Consider the following 24,610-nt stretch of genomic DNA (forward strand, 5'->3'; position numbering starts at 1 on the left):
GGGGACCTTCCCTTTCCCCTCCCCTGGGAGCCCCTCTTTGGGGACCTCGCCTTTCCCGCTCTGCCTTCCCCCTGCCCCACTTGGGGGCCTCCCTCCCTTCCCTCTTCAGGACCTACCCATTCCCTGCCCCCTCTCCCCTTGGGGACCTCCCCGTTGCCCCCCTGAGTGGGCAGCTCTAAGGGACTCAACATGTGACCAGGCTGGTGCTCTCAGTTGCTCCCCACCTGCTACTGCTCACCCCCACTTCCACAGGAGCATCCCTATGCCTGGGCTGGCGTCCGGCCTGGTCTTTAAGGGTTGTGTTTGGGTCATCTGCATCTTGGCGGGGTGTGGAGGCAGGGGTCTCTGTGTGAGGGGATGGGGATGGGACAGTTTTGTCTTGTAAGTGAATTTAAAAAAAGCTGGATAGGTATGAGGTGAGGGAAAGAGGAAGGAATCTTCTAAGCTGGAGCCAAGGGTCCCACCTTCTCTGATGAATTTCTCAGCAATCTGACCAAGATTGCTCTTAGCAGCTGGTGATAGCAAGCCTGTTGAAAATGAGCCTGCATGGCTGGCATGTGGGTAGCAGCGGGGTCTGGCAGGCTAGGTGCCTGGTGGAGTCATGGCAATACAGATCAGTTCACCTGAGGTTCCTGTCTGTGTCTCTTCAGCGTCATAGGTGTAAAGGATGGAAATTTGAAAAAAGAAAGAGTCTTGCACAGTATTCTTAGAGCAGGGGTGTCAAACATATATCCCTCCAGCCAGATCCAGCCCATGGCTTGCTGGACTGGCCTCATGCACCAACCCCAGCCCTACACACTTAATATGGTGCATAGACTAGACTGCACACAACGCAGGGTGTTGTCTGGGGTGTGCACTGTATGCAGTGCACCACTGGACCAGCCCTGTGTGGTTGCTCCTGAACCAGTCCACGTCAGGCCAATGCAGAACCAGCGCAAAGGGCTGGTCCAGTGGGTACTGTATACAACCTATGCCTCCAGCTGCCCCTCTGTGCCATGTGTAGTGTGAGTGGTTGTGATTAGTCCAGCCCTGCACCATATGCTGCATGCACCAATCCTGTGGCTCTGTGTATGTGGCGCACAGGGCTGGCATGGGGTGTGGGCAGGACTCGGAGCTGCAGGCAGCATAAGGAGTCCAGGGCATGGGCTGGACCCAATGCTGCAGGTGGCACAAGAGGGCCACGGTGTGGGCTGCATGTGGTGCCCAGTACCAACCCTTTCCGATGTACCAGCCCCGTACGCAACATGCACAGCAAGCCCCAGGGCCAGCATATGCTGCACATGGCACAAGCTGAACCCAGAGCCACAGGCACTGCACAGTGGATTGGTCCTGATTTGTCCTGGTTACTGCTCCAGCGATCTTCATCTAGCCCCTGGATGATGACACCCCTGTCTTAGATATATTAATTTGTAATATTTTGCACATGCAAAGCACTTTTCATCAAGGGATTAAAAACAAAGTATTACAATGCTTGTTAAATGCATAGGTTACATGGGGAAATTGAGGTAAAAAGCTTAAACTACTTTCTGAGGTTGTACATTGTATCACTGGCAAAATTTGGAATACCAGTTGTCTGCTTCAGCCACTGGGCCTTTTGGCTCTCAACAGAAGGTTATATAATTATCTTTGACTGGCACTGCCACGAGTTGCAACCACACTTATCTGTTGGTGATAGTCAAAAGGTGAGACATTCTTTGTCTCTTTTGTAAACATCAAAGCAATAATTTCCATCCTGACCATTTACAGTTCAGTGCTTTCTCATCTGCATTGACAGTTTGTGTCAAATACCTTATACTCATTAGGCAGACAAGGTTCTTTGGGTAGATGTGATATCTTTTATTAGACCAACTAATAAAAAAATAACACATCTACCCAAAGAACGTTATCTGCCTATGTCCTTAGACCAACACGGCTACAATAACCAGCAGCCCTTATTCTCATTAATAACTTTTTTTTTAAAGTTGATTGTTTGCCTGAACTGTGAGCAGAACTTGGTTTTAGCCTTGAAGCTGGTCTGTACTGAAGTGTTTAATAGAAGTTTTGAGGCGGTATAGTATCTTCTTCCTTGATGTCAAATAATTCCTTATTCTGTATACATTTACTAATCTTTCATCCAGTTTGGTTTTAAATGTTAAATTATCACTTCTCTTGAGAGCCTGTTCTCCTGCTAAGTGATGCCTTTGTATCTCATGTTCCCGATGTTCCCCAATTTAGTCTCATTTCTCACAAGCGTTCTTTCTTGTCCTAACCTTACCTTCTTTCCTACCAAGGCATATGCACCCTTTGTCTACTGCTGTTGTGTTTTTGCTTTCTTTTCCGTAGTCATGGGTTAATTGCATTATATTTTAGAGTTCTTAATAGCACATCAGTACCACTGTAACTTCTCACTTCCATTGCTACATTCTAGTTCAGAGATTCACAACCCCTGGGCCGTGGCCTGGTACTGGGCCGCAGAGGTTTGGCTGCTGGTCTGCAGAAGGGCCAGCATACATACTTAGGGTTGGCTGCTGCTCCACTTTCGGACTGCAGTTTGCCAGTCCTCAGTCACTTCTGGTCTGCAATCTAAAAAGGTTGGGAACCCTTGTTGTAGTTTATTAGAATTTTTCTTTGCAATGAGATTCTTTGTAGTATTCCAGGTTCACTCCCACTAAATCCATGAAGAGACACAGTTATCTTTCCTCTTGTATGATTCAATACTCATAGTTGTATTTGATGGTTTTGACATTAAATGTAAATAAGTCATCAAATGTGACTTGTCTGTCTATCATGTTTATTAACCCATATTTTTTCCATGATTAGTCTTGGTGAACTTCTGTCCTGTTTTAGTGTTCTTACACTCATTATCACACTTCTTGTCCCGCTAGCCTTTCCTTTTTCACATCTGTGCGTGATAATGTATTTAGTAGAATTCACAGATTCATTGACACCTGATAGGGCTGCTCTGTGACTGTTCCAGTAAGGCCTTGAACGTGCAATCTCTGGGTTGTCAACTGTGTGGCTTAGCACCCATGCTACCCTCCATCCCTTCCTGTGAGAGGTTCTGCACATTACTATCACTTGCAAATTTCAAGAGGATGCCAGCTATAATTAAAACTTTCAGTAAGATCAGGACTAAAGCCACATACAGACATTATGTTTCTGCTGGGAGAATCCCTGCTTTCCTGGTAGAAATGAGCTTACAAGCATTTGTTCAAGTCTTCCAGGGAAAATGTGTCAACCTAGAAGATTTCCCTTGAAGAAACTCCTGAGAGTGAATGCTCGTATGCTCCCTTCCCAGTTCTGGCCCAGGATAGGAATGAGGAAGTGGGGCAGTGCTACCTGTGCTGCCCCAGACCAGGAACTGCCCGTTGACTCATGTGGAGGGCAGTGTCTTGTTCACTCCCAGACCGGTCTGGGAGGGGACTGGAGTGCCTTATCCCCAGACCTGGGTGTCTCCAGTGTGGGGAAATGAGTTTTTCCTTGCTGCTCCACTGTCCCAGGAATAGGTGCTTTCTCCATGCCTTCTCTAGATCAGGATCCTCTGGTGGAGTGGAGGAGAGAGGGGGTGGTTGCAGGCTGAATGCCTGTACTACTTCTCCTGGTAACAGTTCTGGCACTGGGAGTTTCTCAGAAATTTCCACCACTAAGAGTAAACACCTGTTCATGGCCTAAAACAAGTTCATGCGTGTCTGTTTGTTGCTTATCCACTATCCATGTGCTGTTTATTGTTGATTTTTGCTTACAATAGTTTAGTTGGTTTTCAGTCCATGCAAATATTTGTGTCCAGTCAGAATGCCAAGAGTATGATATTTAGGAGGCATTGGCAAATGATAGTTTAAAATTAATAGAGTTGGAGTGTTGTAGCTGCAAAGGTACAGGAAATATGTAAAAGGAAGTTTTTTGGTGATATGTTTTATTTGACCAAGAGTATAGTGGAGAGAGCTGTTACATGAGCTTTTTGAGCACAAAAAGTCTTTTCTTAATTATAAAATGTAGTCTGTGTATTGTTTCTTCTGTTATCTCCTAGCTGTTTGGGGTGATTTTTTTTTTTTTTTCATGTAGCATGTATTGCTATTGAGAATGGAAGTTGATGTAATTGCAGGCAGCAGTGATTTCCCAGAATTTTCACATAGCTTTGCATTTCTTAGATTCTTTTGGCAGCTGCTTAGTGTAGCTGGCTAGGAAAGGTTTTAAATTTTCAATGTTTTCATTCTGCATTGGAATGAACCTTTCAGAGTCTTTCATGAAAAACTGTGCCAGGATAACCAATAGTTTGGTGGCAGAGCACTTGCTTGAGATGAAGACTGAGAGGGTGAAGTTCTTGATCTGAATCTCACAGAACTTAAGCTCTCGCATCTTTGCCTGGGGGTCAGCATTCATCTGTTCTGTAGCCCAGGAAGTTCTCCTTTGATTATTGCTGTTTGAGGTGTCCCACTTTGTATGAATAATCAAATGTTCATTGGGCCAGAGAAAGCAAGAGATGGACTCTAACAGCGTGCTTAACTGATTGACCTTAATTGGTCAGAGCAGAGATTTGAACATGTATCTTGCATTCCAGGTGAAAGCCTTAGCCACCAGGCTTTTGGCTTTTCAGTGTGGGTGAATCTCTGTCCTCTGATTTCATACATTTCATAGATGTTAGGGCTGGAAGGGGCCTCGCAAGATCATTGGGTCCAGCCCCCTGCCCAAGGGGCAGGAAGTCTGCTGGGGTCAAATGATCCCAGCAAGATAAGCATCCAAGTGGTTCCTCTGGTTTTGCCTGAAAATATCATCTTTGTTCAAACCAAAGCATAGGTGCAACTTTGGGTTTGCCAGTGGGTGCTCACTTCCTCCTGTTCCCACGCCGAGCCCCATGCATGCCCAGAAGAGGCAGCACATTATTTCATCCTAGCTCCCCCCACATGTCTTGTGGATGCTAAGTACTTGCTTTTTTGGTGGATGCTTGAGCCCTGGAGCACCCATGGAGTTGGCGCCTATGAACCAAAGCATCCCTAAAGAAATGTATGTGTACATTTCAACGAACTGACGTTTTCTGTCCAAAAAAGTATTTTGTTGAATAATTCCTGATAGGCTTTATTACTTAGTTCTCAACCATTCTTAGCCAATGCCCATTCATTATATGTAGGCCCTGCTCTACGAAGTGTACTAGCCCTGATTCCTTTTCCTATTAAAATTTCCACTGTTAACAACAGACAGTTTATTTGTGGCAGGGGTGGGGGTGGAGATGACAGAACTCTTGGGAATGGTGGAATCCAATATGGGCAAATCAGTAAGAGTGTTCTGTTGATATAATTTGCTTTTTCAAAAAGTTAATAGAATAAAGATGACTGAGTAGACACACTTGTTGCTTAGGTTTTAAAGAAGCTTTTGGAAAGATGCCTCAAAGCAACCAGCAGATAAAGGACCAAGTTTTGTCATGGAGTAAAATAAGTATAGGTGATATCAAACAACTGTAATGAAAGGATACTGCTTGCATTGGAGGGGATTACAAGAATGGCACATTAGAGGTTCATTTCGAGTCCAGAGTTCTTTGATATGGCAAAAGGGGTTAGGCCTGGTTCCTCTTGCTTTTGCTGTTCTGTTCATGAGATTGGAGAATGTGCCATAAGAGCCAAGACAGCTATAGTATTTAGGAGAAGGGGTAATGGAACCAGATAGCTGTGGTTATTTATAACGTGCTTGTGAATAGCAGTTGTTGCTTAATCAAAATAAAGTTTGTCTCTTCCTGTCTGCTGACTTTCAGATGATGGCAAATATGTAAATGCTCCTAGAATGATGATGTTCATTGTAAATTCAATCCAGAGAGACTTGGCAAAAGTTGAAATATTAATATGGCAAGACGAATGGATAGTGTGTTGTTTATGTTGTAATTAGGGCTGTAGCCATGTTGGCCTAAAGGCATGGGCAGACAACTCTTGGGGTAGAGGCAATATTTTTTATGAAATGTACTGTCTCTACCCCAAGAATTTTAAGTTGAGTATATAGTGGTATAAACTCCAAAAGAATTTAATAATTATGGACCGCTAAAGACAAATTGAAGTAACATTTGAACAATTATTGGGTGCTGAATATTGTTAAAAACAGATACACTATTTAAACATGGTAACTGTGCACTGAATGTTTAGGGCCCTGTATAGGCAGAAGTGAGGGATAACCCATAGAAGTTGAATGGCTTGCAAGGAACAATTGTATACAAAAGCAAAACAGTGATGAGTGACATTTTTTGGAAGGGAAAGAGAAGGTGGAAGATTGTGGCACTGTATTTAATGCTAGTTTCTCAAACACAGGTTGAAAATTGTAGAGCTTTGAAGAAGTGACAGAAGTATTTAAGCGGCTGCAAAATTTGTATTTAGTCTGGAAAGAAGCAGCTAGATGAGACTTAAAGTAATTGGCAGTTTTCCTTTCTCTAATTTTTCAGTTGCAGACATTAAAATTGGAGCATTCACTTGAAGCAGAGAATGGAAGCTTTTCATTTATCTCATTTTTGTTAGAGAGTTGTCCATTGATTTCCCCCTTATTCTCACTGAGCACTTGCTTTCATGATTGGTCTTATTTAAACGAGTGGGACTGCTTGGGTGCATTTACAGGAGATGTTACTGTGCATTTATATCTAATATTATTCTAATATTATAAAAGCCTAAGTCTGTCTGTCTGTCCGTAACACTTTATTTGCGCTCTGATTGGCTGATGGAAACAGCCAATCAGAGTACTCCAAGTGTGGGGGAGTGCTGCCATGATTCTGAAGCTGTGCTGAGGACTAGATGGTTGAGGGAGCTGAGGCCAGCAGCTGCTGGCCCCAGCTCCCCCACCCGCTGTCCAGTCCTCCATGCCACTTCCAGGGAGCGAGGTAGGGGAGGCAAGGCCAGCAGCTCCCACTCCCTGCAAGAAGTAGAACAGTGGCAGCATGGGGCATTAGGTGGCAGTACTCCATCCCAGCCCCCCCACCCCATTCTTAACAGGCAGTTTGCTAGTTTCTTGTATAGTCAAGTACTAGATGAAGGCACAGTAACCGGAGTTACTGGCAGTAGTGCTGGCAAACATCTTTTAAGTCATGCTACTGCTCAGTAGCCTAATAATACTGTGCGGTAGCATGTTAGCATTGTGAGTGCTGCGATGTGCTGTTGCTCAGTATATGACTTGTACACAGTCCGCCTCTCATGTAGATGTGCCCCTTTTGTAGGTAAATGATCATCTGCATAAGTAAGGAGTCACTGGGTGTATCTACATGTGCAGTTGATGTGAAGTGATTAAAGTCTGGAGCACTTTAAGCTGGAATCAACTGCTCTCCAGGAGTAGCGTCTACACATGAGCCCAGGACAGCAGCACTTTGAGCTGGGGTAGAGCAGGCCTGGGCTGGCAGCAGGCTCAGGGGGCCAGCCCCAGGCTCTGGATGGCAGGGTTGGGTGGCGGAGAGGCTGGCTGGGGCGTGAGAGTGCCAAGCGTGGCTAGGCGGCATGTAGCAGTCTGGCCCCCTGCTGCCTGGGCTGGCTGGGTGTACTTTATGCCCACAGCCACTGTCTTCATGTATTTCATTGCAGTTAATTATTCCACCCTAATGCGGTAGTCCCTGACATTATCAGCTGCACTGGCCAAAAAAGTCAATTACCGATGATGTTAACCTTCCTTTTATTGGTGCCGATCCGATATGCAACTGATATATTGATGCATCTCTAGTGCATTTGTCTTCCTTAAAAAAATAAATATGTACATGGAACCCAACTTTATGCATTTAACTATCCAAAAAAGAAAAGTACTACATTATGTGAAAGTAATACTTGTACTTATTATTAAAGCCTTGTCTAATTGTTTGTCTAAGAGTTTTCTTCGTTTACAACATGATCTTGGCAAGAAGTATGTAGTTGGAATATTACTGAATTACAAGTAAAATGTTTTCAAACTTTGTAGGTAGATTTAAAAACTGAATTTTCACTTATAATGATATTACAGTTAACCTGTATTTCAAAGTGTTAAGTGTAACAGTTTGAGTGTTTTGATAAACTTTGTGGAGGGGCCTTAGATACCTGAACTCTTACTTTTATGACTGGTTTTATAATGTTCTCTGTATGTTGTGATAGCTGGAGCTGGTATATATTTAATACTGATCTCTCTTTGTTTCTTCTATTTGGCCAAGACATTTTAGTCAGTCTTTTGATACTGACCTTCATTACATTTCTTTTAAAAAACCAAGGCATCATTTATTACTTCTAGGGCAAGCTGTGTGAAATTCCCAAACAGAAAACCACAAGTGTCATGATTCTTTCTTGTATCCTCACTTTATTTTATAACAAAACAAAATCCACGTGTTTGATTTTAACTGACATTAATCTGTGCTTGCAGACTTACAGGTGAAGGGAGAGAAATTGGAAAACCTACTTGCATTTTTAGCATGCTGACTCAGGCTGCCATGTCTCGTCAGTCATCCATTCTCACGTTTCTCAGTGAGGGAATACTAGAATTGGCTTAGGAATGATGATTGGAGGGGAAGAGATTCTGATATTTCTATTTTCAAATGCTTGGGAGATGCAGAAGTGAGCCAGTGAAGCTGAATCTAGTTTTTTTTATTTTTTATTAGTACCCAGGCTTCCTAAATAACAAGTTTTTGGACCTCTTTAAGTGGAAGTTTGACTTTTCCACTGTGGAGTTCTTTTTTCATTACTGTAATTACCTATGTTTATCAGTTTCCCAGGCAGTAAAATAATCCATTTTGCCCGCTTCAGTCCCTTTGAAAAACATGTTCTATTTGAATTTGTTATTGTAAGATTAACCCACTGAGGTTTACATAATTCATATTCTGATACTTTGGGGAAGGAGGGAAATACATAGGCTACACTCCAAATTCTATTGTGGGGGTCAAACCTTTTTAGCCCGATGGCCTCAGTTGGGCCCCTGGACACCTTCCCCCCTCCCCCAATGCCAGATCCAGTGCATGTGGCACCTGCTCTGGCCCATCTGTAACCTAGTGGGAAGAGGCCTGGTATCCTGGGTACTTGACTGCTGCCACAGAAGCAAGCCATACTGCTGGGCTGCTTCTTGCAGTGGTGCTGGGGCTCCAGTGTCACAGCTCTTGCCTGAGTGCTTGGCAGCCAAGCCAGTGATAGCCATGATGCAGGAACCCTAGCTGCATCGTGGCTTCTTTCTATGGCTACAGCTAAGTACGTGGGTACAGGCTGCGGTGCCAGAGCCCCAGCAGCACTGTGGGAAGCCCAGAACCCTGGGCACTTGGCTGCCACCCTGGGAGCAAGCCATTGTGCTGGGCTTCTCACAGTGCTGCTGGGAGGCCCAGCACTGCCAAGGCCCTTGCCTGGCGCTGTGGGAAGTTCTGCCATTGCAGCCAGAGTCAAAGCAAAAGTTTGGGACCTGGATGTCTGGGCTGTGTGGGCCAGATCTGGCCCGCAAGCTGTTTGATGCCCTTGCTCTAGTGTGTATTCCCACCTTTCCCCTATGCAGTGTTTCCCTTACTGAAGCAAGCCCCTGTAATACAGAAATCTTTAGTTCGTTCTGAATGAGCATTCCTTTCTGGTCTGGCTGTCTTGTCATGTTCTAATGTAAATCTGCATCCTTTTGAATGTGTGTTGACCAGCAGCTGTTTTACTAATTATGTTGCTTCTCATAAATTATTCAAGAGTTGCCATTTCCTCATTCTCCTGTACTTCATCCAATAGGAATTCTTGACAGATGATTTTCTCCTTGGCCTTTAACCTTTGTCATCTTCATAATAATTGTCTATTCTATGTGTAGTAATGGTATAACTTGGTATAGAAGATTTCATGTCTACTTAAAAAGAGTATATCATTGCAGCATAATATTGTATATGCTATAAATAGCCCTTTTGTGGAAAAAGGGGTTAAATTCAGTTCAAGTAGGCTGCCTTTTTCATAGCCAGCCTGTATTTTAGAAATTTCTCTACGAGACAGTTACCTAAGACAGGACTGTAGAAGTATATGAGTGAAAGTGGCACAAGCAATATGTAGCTTTGCAGTTGGGGGGACATTAAGCAAGTACAAAAACAGCTATCACCGTAATCACTTTGGAGCAGTACTATGGGTTTGAGTTTCAAGTAAGTATGGCTGACTTGGTATTTTTGAGTGTAGAAGTGAGAAGCAATGGCAAAGCCTAACTTAATTGCCTTTGTAAGCACTCATTCCACTTAGGCGGTTCACTTGCTCATTTTGTTAATGGATCCTCTGGTTTTGCCTCTTCTGATCTATTCTAATTTTTCTTGCCCTAATATGAACAATTGATGAAGCAGCAGAACTTCCATCATGTTAGTTTAAATTGATCAATGGTAGTTCAAACCCTTGCTGTTGTTTCTACCCTTGCTTTGTGTGGGAAATTATGCAATAAGTTAATGGGGGGTATCTTTCAATATTGGCTTATAACATACTGTATTTTGGGTGACACATCACTGCCCTTATTGCTTATATTATTAGTATCTTATTTGGATGTTGTGCTGCTTTGGCCTTTCATGGGTATGTGTCATCTGCTGAGGAGCCTGCTGGTTGGTGCTCAAAACAAATTCATATCCTCCAATAAGAAAAGCTTATTACAGAAATAATTAAAGGACTAGAGGGATTTGGCTATGGGGAATGATTAAATAACTTGCTGTATATAACTTGACTAATCAATCATTGGCATTTGGAAAAAAATATTTAAAACAGTGCATGGCAGTTTAGTGAAAATGATGAATAAAAAACTGACTACCTGGAGAAAATTGACTTTGAAGAAATCTATTGAATAGTATCCTTATTTGAAATACTTTAACCTTCATTAAATAAAGTATTTACTTGAGCAGCCTGCACTCCTAAAAGCATAGGTGGCATGGCCTATCAGGTTTTCTCCATCTCTGATTTTTATAAGAAATGAAGATTTTAGAAAACTGAATCTTAGTTTATCCTGATGGTTAGTTGCATAAAATAGTTAATTTTCCCAAGAATCTTATATTAAGTAAAACATTGGATGGGTCGTGTATCTGATGCAAATCAACTGAAATAAGGACAATAACTGCATTTTATTGTGATGAATACATAGGTTAATGGTGATCTTCTGACATTTTTAGTTATCTGCTCCACATAAATAACTTTGCACGTTTTGTGGTTGGTGAAGTACAGAACATCATCTATTTTAACTTACACTTTTACTTTTGTATTGCTTTTCATTATTATAAATTATAATAGGCACTGTATAACACCTGTAGCTTTCTGAAAAGCCCATGTCAGATTTAACATTGACTTCTGAGGCAAAGCTACATGACTCCTGAGGAGAGGGTGAGATTACTGAGTTTATTTAGTCTGCAGAAGAGGAGGCTGAGGGGGAATTTGATAGCAGCTTTCAACTACCTGCAGGGTGGTTCCAAAGAGGATGGAGCTAAACTGTTCTTAGGAGTGACAGATAACAGGACAAGAAGCAGTGGTCTCAAGTTGCAGCAAGGGAGGTTTAGGGTGTATATTAGGAAAAACATTCTCATTAAGGGGGTGGTAAAGCAAAGGCTTAACTAAGCCCTGGCTGGAATGATCTACTTGGGGATGGTCCTGCTTTGGGCAGGGGGTTGGATTAGGTGACCTTCTGAGGTCCCTTCCAACCCTAATTTTCTGTGATTTTTATGATTTTGTTTCTCATTATCTTATCTTATTGTTTGACAAAAGCAAATATTTTGGCCTTCAAGTCCAAAATTGAAAACAAGCCCTAACTGAAAGTACCTAGAATTTTAAAAGACAAGAAATGCAGGCAAGCCAAGGGAAGGACTGAACTGTTGGGATGTGATGGTTCTCATCATTACATTTTATATTTCAAAATACATTTGCTTTTGCCAAGGTACTATGTATTACAGTTATGAATCTGAATATGTTTGGCTTTAAGAAAATACAAAGTGTGCTTAAAAGTCTCTTAAAACAGTAAGCAAATTGTAAGCAATAGAAATCAATATTTTGAATAATTTCCAATGATATATTTAACAGTCAATTGTGAAATGTTTTATTAACTGTCCTAATGCAGTTTTTTAATATTGTAATTGACTTGGCTTTTCCTAAATGGTTTTGCATTTCCCTTTGGACTCAAAAAATATGAAATTAGCTTTCAGGTCATATATACTTCCTTCCCTCACCATCCAGTCTCTATAGTCCAGTCATATTATTCCTGTTTTACATGTGTATTTTTACCTGGACAGAAATAATACCCCAAAATTAAAAAATAGAAGGTTTCTGGAAAACAGGTATGTGGTAGGAGACCAAGTCCAGGAAAAGTACTTGTCCACACAGGGAGGATAAAGCACAGTAGCCATCCCAAACTAAAATTTGCTATGTAAGGTGCCTACCTCACTTTGAAAGTAAGAGCCAAGCTACATCATGCACCTGTAGTGCACCTAGGTGTCTATATGGGGAGTTAATATGGCATAGCTAGTTATTCTTTGTTATTAATCTAACCTGCTTCTGTGAGACATTTCAATGCTGCTATTTAAACACTTTTAACAGGATTGTGCTCAATGTGTAGGAGTGTTTTCTCCAGTGATCACTCCTAGTGATCACTCGGAGCTGGGCCATTTCCCGTGGGTGGAATGCATGAATGGGAGCCAGGAATGATGATTTTGTGTCATAATTCTGAATTAAATTACTTCTGAACTACATATACCCAGCTGTAAAATAGGGATAGCTGTTTCCCCTATTGTAAATGCAGTTAATGTTTGGAGACATCTTTACTAAATAGTAATAATAGAAAATTCCTATTAAGTTGGCAGATTCCAGAAGTGTTCTGTAAAGCCATCTTAGAATAGATTAAACTAATATTCAGTGTCAATAATTTGCATGTATACATACTTTTGATACAAATATATTTTCCTTTGAGCATTTTATTTTAAAGCTTAGCTTCAAATAACATACATTTTAACTTTTTTGCATATCGGGGGGACGGCAGGGTGGGGAGAGGGAAAGAGGGGAGTGAATTTCAGATCCTACGGATTTATAGATTTATAAGTGAAAAATATTCTGGAAATTCTTTTACACTAAATTACAATCTTTTATATATCTGTAAAATATAAACAGTACTTCTATAAAGTTATCCTGAGGCAATATTACTATAACTATCTCTGGCCCAATACTACCAGAACTGTGACTTTACCCCTCCCCACATTGGCTTCACAGGCATGAGACCTTCAGACTTGTTTAGGGCCAGTTAAGCAATAACATTACTAAACATGAAGCAGGTTTTCCCTCCTTTTCTGTTGACAAGAAATATCTGTTGTTTTGGGGGTTTTTTTAATTGTCAGAGAATAAAAGAACAAAGACTCTTATTGTAACATTAACTTAGACTGCTGCACCCACGGCTTTTGATTCTTGTTCAAGGAAATATTAAACATTTTAACTATAGAAACTATATAAAATGGAATACTAGATTTTGTAAAGCACTGGATAAAGTTACTTTTAGTACCTTAATATTTGTTTTTTCCTGGTATGTTTATTTTTGATTCTGTGACTTAAGTTGTGTTAACACTGCATTTTTATGCTCTTAGTTTAGGAGTAGTTTCAGAGGGACTGTGCCTTTTTATTCTTCATTGCTGAGCCAGCAGGGGCTAGGAGCGCTTCATAGAGAGAATGTGCTCCACCCACAGGGAAAGCAGCAGTTCCTGCTTTTGGATCAGCCCCTCAGGCCACTTTAGAAATGGCATTATCTTGAAAACGTTATGCATTCAGACCATAGAGAAGGCCAGTTATGGAAAAACCTGTTTGGGTGTGTTTGCCAAGCCTAAGAACTTTTGGCAAACTGCTTATTCAAAACTAAGGGGTTTCCTTCCTTAACTTTGCACACTGTCAAAACATTCAGCTTTAGTTTGATCTATTCTACACCTCTTGTGGTAAGAAATAACCTGTGGATTCTAAATATTCATTTATAAAAATCTGTCATTTGCAGAAGAGTGTAAAAAAATCTGTTTGTATATGTGTGTGTATTAAAACCTGAGCTGAGACATCTCAGTTTTTTGTATTGCATACCATATAATGCAGATATTGTCTCATGGATCACTTGCCCTTCAATTTGTAATTGTGCAGACTGCTGCTCCCACCCTGCCTTCCCTAAGTTTATGGTCATGTAACATCCTTGTGGTCATGTGGCTACAGAAATTGTTTACATAGAAGAGCAATTGAGTATGTTACTATTTCATTGCAGTCTTAATACAGTTTAGAATCCGGAAATATACGTCATGGGTACCAGAGAGTTACAGGATTTTAGTGTTTATTTTGGCTGTTAGTTTTGTATACAGGAATGGAGTCAGATTAATGGGGGGATGGAAGGGGGAGAGTTTGTATAAAGGTATCAAGAATTATGCAAGTGGGTCTTGTAACAATTTAGTTTGAACTGTGAATCAGTGTTTTGGTAGCGGAATGAAATTAGCCTGTTAAACATTAATTCCATGCATGGTGGGATCTTTCAAAATCCAGCAGCTTTAATTGTCTAATTCCTTGACTGACTACATTTTAAATGCTTGCATAAGTCTTCATCTAGACAGTGTCCAACTCTTTTGCTGGAGATGATGCACTTAGAGGTTTCAGATTTCTGCAAAAAAATTCTTTAATTGCAAGCTTTTGGGCACAAACACCTTTTGTCAAGCTTTGAAGAAAAGACTGTAAAAGTTCTCCTGAGTAGAAATGAAAGTTTGTATTTCATAGGATTTCACAGAGGAGTCAATAGATGGAAGACGCCTCTGGGCAGTCAGTTCATAGCTGGTATGGAGCCTGTCACCTCCTGTGAGAATCTGTGACGATGCAAATTACCTTAAAATAAAGGCAGGAGCAGGATCTCAGGTTTCAGGTAGTCACAGTTGCTTCCTGCTTCGGAAAATATTGGGAATATTATTGGGATTTTTATTTTTTGCAAAAACCTTGTTGGTCTAATAAAAGATATTATCTCTACTGTGAGTCCTGATTGCCTTTTCCTCTAGACCAATACAGCTACAACCTAGATACTCGACACATGGAAGATATTGCATTTTAGCCAATTTTAAAAAAATGAAATCTTCATATTTTCCCAAGCAAACTGTGACTTCATAAGAGAAGAAATTACAAACTGACAGCTTACTTACCTCTCCTGATATCTTCCAGGGCGTTGCTGGAGGGGGTTGCTCAGTAAACCCATTTCAGTAAACCATCGTACCCTCTTTTGGACTAGCCTAGCTTACTGTGTTAGTTTAGTGTACAGTGTCACTCTGTAAGTGACTCCCTTCAATACTGTGTCAGGCTGAGACAGAGTGTCTATTCCCTGAGGATGCTGCTTTCTACAACTTGGTTTCAGAGGGATTGAGACCAAAATGGCCACAGAAAATACCAGTTGCCTTTGGTGCTGTGTTCCATAAGACTAAGGTACAGAGATTAATTTGGGTGAAGAGTTTGCCTGTCTACAGCTGCAGCCCTCTATTCTGTTTAATTTTCCTCAGTAAACATGTCAGAAGCTTTGGAATTTATTCACAAGGATATGTGTCTTGTCTGACTGTGCATGTGGACAGCTGATGCTGCTAGCAAGACTGGTGGCAGACATTTAAGAGCAGATACCTGTAGGTATGCTTGGCTACAAGCATCTCTGTTCCACAGGTTGGTCCAGAGAGAGAACAAGAACCTGCCTTGTGCTAGAGCATGTTTGTGGAGGTCTTTTTCATGGTTAGGCATGAGTCTTATATTACTACTTTTATATGTAAAGCCAGTGAGAGTTAAGCATCTAGTTGCCATTTGTCTTTAAAAACATCACCTAGACAACTTTTTTGTTATTAGTACAATCACCATGACACTTACTTAATACAATATGATACTGTAGTCTCTTACTGAAGGATTTTAGTGAAGGCTTCACACTCCATGGTTGGCTTTTAATTCCCTTCAAGTTTAATATGCTGAAATTGAAAGGATTCTTTTTGACCTTTGACATGTAGTACACAAACAGATTAGATGTTCTGTAGATACTTCTGTTATCATTCTACAGGTTTTGCCTTTCTCCCCTGCATGTTATCACCAAACAGTTTTTCTTGCCTAGAGCACTTTTGAATGCTAAATTATCTTTTCCTTGTCATTACTTGAATGTTTGTTTAGTCATGAGACCAAATGAGTCTCGTCAGACACTATTCCAAGTTACTATATATTTAACTCTAATGTAGTATTTTGGAATCTGTAATGAGTCTGGTTTAAAGAGTTAGTCTGTTTAAGCATATACTTGATATAACTTCTGCTTTGTGAGTAGTAGCCAGGCTGCTTTCAAAAAACATAAGTGGGATTCAATTTTGGAATTGTTTCCACAACACAGTGCCATAACATAGACCTCAAGATCTCATCCACATCTTAGTAAAAACAATACATTTAATGAACAATTTGCTGTGTTTTGAGTTTAAGTAGACTATTGTCTTTTTCAGGCTCAGATCGCCTTCCTCCAGGGGGAAAGGAAAGGACAAGAAAATCTAAAGAAGGATTTAGTGCGGCGAATCAAAATGCTGGAATATGCTCTTAAGCAGGAAAGGTACTTCACTTTAATGACTCTTTAATATCTTGCACATTTTTAAGAGACAAATACTGTTACCATTGTGGCTTATTGAAGGAAAAGAGTTCTTTGTAGGTCCAATTTTCAAATAGGTAATTAAAGTCATGGGAATTGTTATGCCAGATCAGGACACTAATCCAATTTGTATAATATCCTGACACCAACATATGCTTCCAGAAAGATGCAATACAGTCCTCCATTAGGTATTCTTAGGTATTCATGAGCACATTTTCCCACGGGCAAGCTTCCTCCCTACCCTCAAAAATGAGGCTACTTCTGTGCCCCAGCATCAACAGTTTTTTCTTTCTTCCACAGCTCCATATTTTTTAATGATGAAAACTTTTAGTTACTGAAAAATAGTATAAACTTCTGGGTTTTTTTCTAGTCTTGCTAAGCTCTAGTGGCAGTAAGTTCCACAGGCTAATGCATAGTTTCATCGTAGCTTGGGTCAGGAGGGACCTGATCAGATCATCTAGCCTGACCCCCTGCCACAAGCAGGAATGAATGCTGGGTTCATAAGACCCTAGACAGGTGATAATCTAACCTCTTGTTGAATTTGCCCAAGGTAGGGGCAAGGACCACTTCCCTGGGAAGTTGGTTTCAGATTCTGGCTACCCTAACTGTAAAATATTGCCTTCTGATCTCTAAGCTAAACCTGTTCTCCATCAGCTTCTTACCATTGTTCCTCATCACCCCAGGTAGTGCTGGGGAGAATAGGGCTCTTCCTGTTTGCTGATGATCTCCCCTGATGAGTTTGTAGACAGCCACCAGATCCCCCCTCAGCTTCCTCTTGCCAAGGCTGAATAGGTTCAGGTCCCTCAGTCTCTCCTCAGAGGGCCTGTCCTGCTGTCCTGTCACCAAGCGGGTGGCCCTCCTCTGAACCCTCTCCAGGCTGGCCACATCCTTTTTAAAGTGAGGCGCCCAGTACTGGACGCAGTACTCCAATTGCAGCCTGACCAATGTCACATAGAGGGGGAGGATCACCTCTCTGGACCGGCTTGAGATGCATCTTTGGATGCACAACAAGGTATGGCTGGCCTTGCTGGCTGCAGTCTGGCATTGGCAGCTCATGTTCATCTTGGAGTCAATAATGACTCCAAGATCCCCTTTTTGAGGGTAAAAAAAAAAATTGTTTACTTTGATCAGTTTTAAATGTCGCCACCTTTTGATTTTTCCCCTACATGTCCCCTAGCATTATATGAAGGAGTGAGCAGAAGTTTTCTCTGTACTTCTCATGTCACTCATTCATTGTTACCTCTTATAGGGGTCCTCTCTAAAGTAAGAGGTCTGTTAATACAGTTTTTGTTAGCTTTTCCATTTTCTGAACTCTATTGTTACCCATTTTTTCATAGAATGATAGAAAATGAGGGTTGGAAGGGACCTCAGGAGGTCATTTAGTCCAATCCCCTGATCCAAGGAGGACCATTCCTGATTAGATCATCCCAGCCAAGGTTTTTGCTACCCATGTCTTAAAAACCTTCAACAATGGAGATTCCACAGCTTGTCTGGGTAACCTGGTCCAGTGTTTTACTAAGCTTCTTGTGAGTGAGTTTGTCCTAATAATCTAACCTAAGCCTCCCCTGCTGCAACTTGAGAACATTGTTCTGTTATATGAACAGTCCATCCTCTTTATAACCACCCTTCAGGTAGTTGAAGGGTGTTAATAAATCCTGCTCCCTCCCCCCAAGTCTTCTCTTCTCTAGACTAAATAAGCCCAGTTCCATCAGCCTCTCCTCAGAAGTCGTGCTGTTGTCTCCTAACCATTTTCATTAGCCTCTGCTGGACTCTCCAGTTTGTCCACATCCTGTCTGTACTGGGGGATCCAAAACTGGACACGGTACTCTAGCTATGGCCTCACCGGTGTAGAATAGAAGAGAATAATCACTTCCCTCAATCTGCTGGCAACACTCCTACTAAGGCATCCCAGTATGGTGTTAGCCTTCTTTGCAACAAGGCCACACTGCTGTCTCGTATTCGGCTTACTGTCCATTGTAACCCCCACATCCTTTTCTGCAGAGCTGCTGCATAGCCAGTCAGTCCCCAGCCTGTATCGTGGTGTACATGGGATTGTTTCATCCTAAGTGCAGGACTTAGCACTTCTCCTTATTGAACTTCATTACTTTCTTTTGGTCCAGTCCTCCAGTTTGTCTAGGTTTCTCTGAATCCTGGCTGCCATGAAAGCATACAAACACAATCATGCGTTCTGGGCTCTGTCTGTCTGTGTCACTCTCTGTCTGTCTCTTTGATTGAGGTAGTAATTCTGTCATTATTATGTGCTAATTCCTTTCTGGTTTTTGCTCTATCATTGCTGAAGCAGAAGAAGCATATGGGAGGGGATTTGGTGTGAGGTACCTTCTGATGAGTTTCTTCCAGAACTATACCAATGAAAATCTGTTTGTTGGTTTGTTTCTAAGCATCAAACTGCACCCTGTATTTCAGGTAATAACTCATAACTGTTGAACAGTAAGAATGTCAAGAGGGAGATTCTGAAACAGATTGATAACCTAAATAACAAGTCAGAACCTAGAAGTTCTTATGGAAATTTTGAATGAAGTGGCTGACTCTTCTAAAAAGTGAGATCTTAAAATCGGAAACCACAGCAAAGGCCTCAAGGGTAATAAATTACATGTTCCGTTAAAAAAAGATGGATGTGATGCTAGAAATTAAGTCAGAGAGCTTCAGTTAGGGTTGAATAGTTGGAAGCAGTCATTTAAACAGAGGGCAAGATCCTTGCTTCCACTCTTTGTCCTTTACTTCATGTAAAGGGGCCAAAGCTACATAAAGTAGCCATAAATTCCTTCTCTCCAAGCAGGGGAAGAATGCTTTGGAGAAAGTTCTGTGTAAGGGAGGCATAGGGTTGCCTTCCAAAGCCCATCTTAAAAGATCGGATTTTGAGAAGGGATGGTAGTTACGAGTAAGATCAACAGTGGGGGCTGCTTTAATCAGCATTTCAGATATTTCAGGAAGCCTTCTTACCTAAAGGATAGCTTAGAGCAGTGCATCTTGACCTTCTGAGGTGGTTTGACCTGCTGGCAGTGGTGGTGGTGCAGCAGTTTGGAGATGAACTTTATTTCCAGGAGCAGGAAGTGGCTGTGGCAGGGTGGTCATTCCTACTTGCATTAGGTTTATCTGATAAAGCTAATGGCCTGCTTCTGCTTCAGCTGCTTCCTGGTCCAGCTCCACATGAGGCATGTGGGACAGTTGTACCTGGCTGCAGCCCCCTTGAAAGGGTCTTGTGGCACTGCAGTTGGGAACTGCTTGTCTACAGACTGCCATAGCTCAAACAGGCTCACTGAACTCAGTTATGCCAGACACTCTGCAAAAAGAATTGGGAGGGTGAGAACATTGCGTAAAGCCACATTAGGTTCTTTGTCTTGCTGGGTTGCAAATTCCATGGTGTAATGAGCGTGATGTGAAAACCATACTATCATCAAAGAGAAATCTTCTCTCCCCATCTTCTGGAACTTGACCTCATCAACCAAGCTGTGGGTAAAGGAGTGTTAATTGATAATTTTAAATAAAAAAGCTTGGACATAGACCCCTCACAAGTTAATTTAAAGTAAACCCATCGCTGGGTTTATGAAAGAGAATTTATTTCTAAACCACAGAAAAGCATCAAACAGTAAATTTTAACACTGAAAATGGACAGTTTCTAGAGTTGGACCTGTAGTTCTTGCTGTCTCAGTGATATGGAGAAGTAGGAGAACAATGAGGTTGCAGAATTTGCAGATGATGCAATTATTTTGCTTAGTCAAAACCAAAAAAAACAAACAAGCTTCAGAGATGCTACCCCCCCCCCCAAAAAAAACAAAAAACCCACAAACAAACCATTACTGGGCTGTACAGTTACTTTTGTAATTCACTGAGAAATGAAAAGCAATGAACTGCTTATGCTTATGTACCAAGGTCTAAACTAATTCTGGCCACCTATTTGTGGATAGCTCAGTGGAAGAATCTGCTTAGGGGTAGCAGTGATCAAAAAGGCAAACTTCAAATGTAAGAAGAATCAGAAGATGATGCTAAAATATTTTGAAGCCACTGAAGTAAATAAAGTTAATGGAACTGTCTTATCTTAAACATGTTCTACTTTGGTTACCTTATAGCAAAGAATATAACAGAAATGTTAGGTCAGTGAAAAGGAGGGGGGGGGATGATTAGAGGCATGGAAAGGAGGGACATTTGAGGAGTGACTGAAAAGTGTAAGGACTCTTAAAAGAGGAGGATAACAATAGACCAGGAAATGAAAATAAAATTATAGGACAGTAATTTTTTAAAATGTAGTGAAAAGGTTTTTGTTTTTAACAGAAAGCATACATAACTCCTGGATCTCATTTCCTGAAAAGATCCTAGCTAAGAGTGTAGTAGGGGCTAAACATTCATATGGGTAATGAGAATGCCCACAGTTGCATCCAGTGAGATCTGAAGTCAATTAACCATCTGAATACTTGCACTTCAGGGCAGGGGTGGCCAATCAGCAGCACCGGTGCCACAAGTGGCCAGGGCATCCTGTGTGTGGGGCACATGTCAGGAAGAGGACAGGCAGCATAGTGGCACATAGGATGGGGAGCAGAAAGCAGACCAGGCAGGAAGCAGAAAACAGCCACAGATGAAGCAGCATAAAGAGATCTGAGTAGCGCTCAGAGAGGCCGTGGGGCTAATTTGTGTCATGAAACAGCTATTAACAGTTTAGAACAGGGGTGTCAAACTCACCTCCTGCCCTAGCCTGTATCCAGACCCCAGGACTCCTTGTGGACCAGGTCCTGTCTAGGTACATTGTGGCTCCAGTGTTGGTGACAGCAGCTCCAGCTCCTGCATGCCCCGGGCTGGAGCTGCTCCTGCCAACACGTTTCATGCCAGAGTGGCAGCTCTGACTCCAGTACAGAGTTAATGGTGACACATCCACCTCTGGGTCTGGCACATACCACATGACAGCTGTGGAGAACCATACCTACTCAAAGAGCTTTCCAAAATTCAGAAATTAGCAATGTAGCTGGTTTAGCCCAGCCATAAGCATGTAGCTAGAGCCCCTTGGGTTCTTAGAAACATGCTGCTTGGGCCACACTAAATTGCCTAGCTTCTAAGGTTTGGCATGCTTCTCAGTGACACTTCTGGGCTTGCCATGAAGGCAATGTGGATATGCCTCATGCCTGTCAAAAGGACAGATGAGCAGGAAGGAGAGAAACCTTATTCCTGGCCTGTTTTGGTGAGGCTGGAAGAAAGCAAGACTGAGAGAGAAAATTAAACGGGAGGGAGGGGGAGAGGAAGAAGCAATTTCCCTCAGTCTTGCTGTGTACCCCCACCTCCACCCCCAATTTATCAAATCTGTACTAGGCAGAAGACTAAACTTATTAGCCATAGGCCAGTATACAGAATGGTGACCCTTAGTAGGGTTGATTAACAGCACCTTCAGGAGTCCAAGAGCAAGGAGTAAGTGGCACTGGATTTCTGAGCGGTATGTAGCCTTGAGCCAAGCTTTTGCATTGTGGGTGTTCAGCCCCCCCTGCAACAGTTAACTTTAATTCTGAGCATTGTCATTGTTCTCTGTTTTGTGGCTTCTTTGTGATTTTTAAGTGCCTCAGTGGAAAATTAGGATTATACTCCATTTATGGAGCATCATGATTTGTTTCTCTTACAAAGATTTGGTCAGCCATAAGATATTTAGATTATTAATTCTGTGCTTTATTCAGTGATGATACATGGTACACTGTGGTTTTTATTGATTGAGTCAATGCATAAAAGGCAAAATAACCTTGCAAAGGAAGAGAGATTAATTATTAAGCACTCTTTTTTTTTTTTAAAGCAATTCTGCTGTAGTTTTGCTAACATCCAGCAGACTGCAGTGTAAGGCTGTTTCCACACTTCAGGATAACAATCGATAGTTACTCAGTCACCTGTTGTTTGCTTAAATTGCTCTTTTTGGGAGGAACTAGAACATATTGATCTTTTTTCCTAAGGATATGTCCAAAGATTAATCAATCTGTTACCTCTTTCTTGTACTAGACTATTTTAACCAAAGTACTAAATTCTTATGATACTTTTGCTAGAAATAGTTTGATTTTTATGTGTTTTCTGAAATGGTGCGTCTGGTCAAAGCAAGGCTGGCGCCTTCTCCCCTGGGCAGGGTATTTCTCAGTGCTGTTCCTGGCAGTCTTTCTTGTTTACGTCTTTTGGTCTGGCGACTCCTTCTTGTTCTTCTACGAATGTTTGGCAGGCTCTTTCGGCACAGCTGGATCGAATGCTTCAGGACTGGAGATTGAAAGTTTTCCAAGACATAGTGGCCTTTTTTGATTGGAATCAAACTAGTTTCCTTTTATGAATTAGTTTGTAGGTAATGACACTTTTAATCTTGTGTTTAAAAATATAAAAGTCTAACAAAAAATTCTTCCATAACTTCAGGAACTGTTAATGTTGGGGCAACCATATTGAATAGGCCACCTGTATTATTTACATAGCAGCTGGTCAGCTCATGCATATTTAGAAAAGAAGAATGAAGCAAACCAGTGAATTGCCTAAGGTGAAAGAGCAAAAGCAGTTGTAGTTATCCTTCTTATCTTAACTAGGACTACTTAGTAACATAGGTTCACAGTCTAAAAATATCTTCCAAATTGCTTGCAAAAGTAAGTTTGCAGATGGAAATCAACTTTGATAAAGCAGCATCTGTTCAAGCCAGTTATTTTCAGCTTCTTAATTCCTTGGCCTCTACATACTAGTGGCTGCACAAATACTCCTTAGTGTGATGATTTGATATCCATAGATAGTTTGATATCTTGTGTTTTGTCCGAATCCACTTTTTAGATGAAGATAATTAAGCAGAACTTTGTTCACGTTGGAATGCCTCCCACCTCTACCTGAAATTTTAGCCTATGATTTTGACTAAGTGCCATAGTTACTGGAAGAACTTTGGTTTCCTTTGTTTATTGGAAGAACAAAAACAATATAGGTAGTTATAATATAAAATATGTTGCTACTCACAATATGTCTGAATTTTAATTCCAGTGATAAGAATAGTTCAGTTGCAGTTAGATAGAGCTCAAAGAGCAGACAAAAAAGCTGAAGGGGTTTAAACTTAGTGGGGGTGCTATAATGAGAGAGGAAGTATTAACTCTCGTGGAGTGCTGACAGATGGGTAGGGGACTGGGAAATAGTGCTGTACTTTTCAGCTCGGCATGCCCCTGCACTGAGTGCGGTGCATGCCCAGAAGACAGTTCGCGTCAACTTGTATCACTTGTGTGCTTACATGGGGGGTGGGGGTAGCGCTTTTATCTAATAGCTGATTGAATCAGATTTAGGTAAAGCACCAAAAAGCCCTGCTGAAGCACATGAGCTATACAGATGCTGGGGAGCTGGGTCAAACTGATGCAGTTTCTCTTCTGGTAAAGCACTGTGGTTTTTTTTGTTTATTTTTGTTTTTTTCCCCATGTCTGTCAGCACCCTTGGTACAGAAGTAGTTCAGGGAAATATAAAAGGCTAAGCTGCAAAAATAGTATCTAAAAATGAAAAATTCAAAGAAAAGAAGCTATTGATAATGGCTTAACAAGAATGTGAAGTTTTAAAAGAAATTCAGTGTTTGGGGGTTTAAAATAAACAATGTGTTGAAGTTTGAAGAAAGAGAGAAGAAATAAAGATAGTTAGAATATTAAAACATGCAAGAAAAAGGTGAAGAAACAATATGAGATTCCAGCCCAGCTTCTTGGAGAGATTCTGGTAGCCTGTTATTGCAGAGGATCAAGGAAGAATTTGACTGGATAGTTCCTCCTTGTTTGGGATCCTGAACATATGAATCTGTTTTCATCTTTTTCATTCATGGGCCAGGGAGGGGAGGGATAGCCTGAGCCACTCGCATTAAGACAATGACTGTAATCAAATATCATGGTGCAGCCTGTTGTCTGTTAGGCATTTGCCAGTTCCCTTCAGAGGTCAGAAAGGAATTTTGTTCTCTGTGTGATTGGCCAGATTCATTTTGTATTTTCCCGTCCTTATCCACGAGCGCTTGTGGTGCTCGAGCCAGGTGCCAGATGACTGGAAGATAGCTAACGTGGTCCCCATCTTCAAAAAAGGGAAGAGAGAGGACCCGGGCAACTATAGGCCCGTCAGTCTTACCTCTATCCTTGGGAAACTCTTTGAGAAG

General features: G+C 41.5%; 1 protein-coding gene across 3 annotated transcripts in view; it reads left to right on the plus strand.

The window, feature by feature from the left end:
• The first annotated feature begins 16,322 nt into the window (after positions 1-16,322).
• STRN (striatin) overlaps positions 16,323-24,610 on the plus strand; it is a 74,912-nt gene continuing 66,624 nt past the window's right edge. For all 3 annotated transcript variants that reach the window (XM_019549735.1, XM_019549736.1, XM_019549737.1), the window contains exon 1: positions 16,323-16,461. In XM_019549735.1, coding sequence (XP_019405280.1) covers positions 16,433-16,461 — 29 coding nt within the window. In that variant the 5' untranslated portion in view covers positions 16,323-16,432. The remainder of the gene's footprint in view (positions 16,462-24,610) is intronic.

The sequence above is a fragment of the Crocodylus porosus genome, unplaced genomic scaffold (genome assembly GCF_001723895.1).
Source record: "Crocodylus porosus isolate Cpor-Errol unplaced genomic scaffold, CroPor_comp1, whole genome shotgun sequence".
NCBI lineage: Eukaryota > Metazoa > Chordata > Crocodylia > Crocodylidae > Crocodylus > Crocodylus porosus.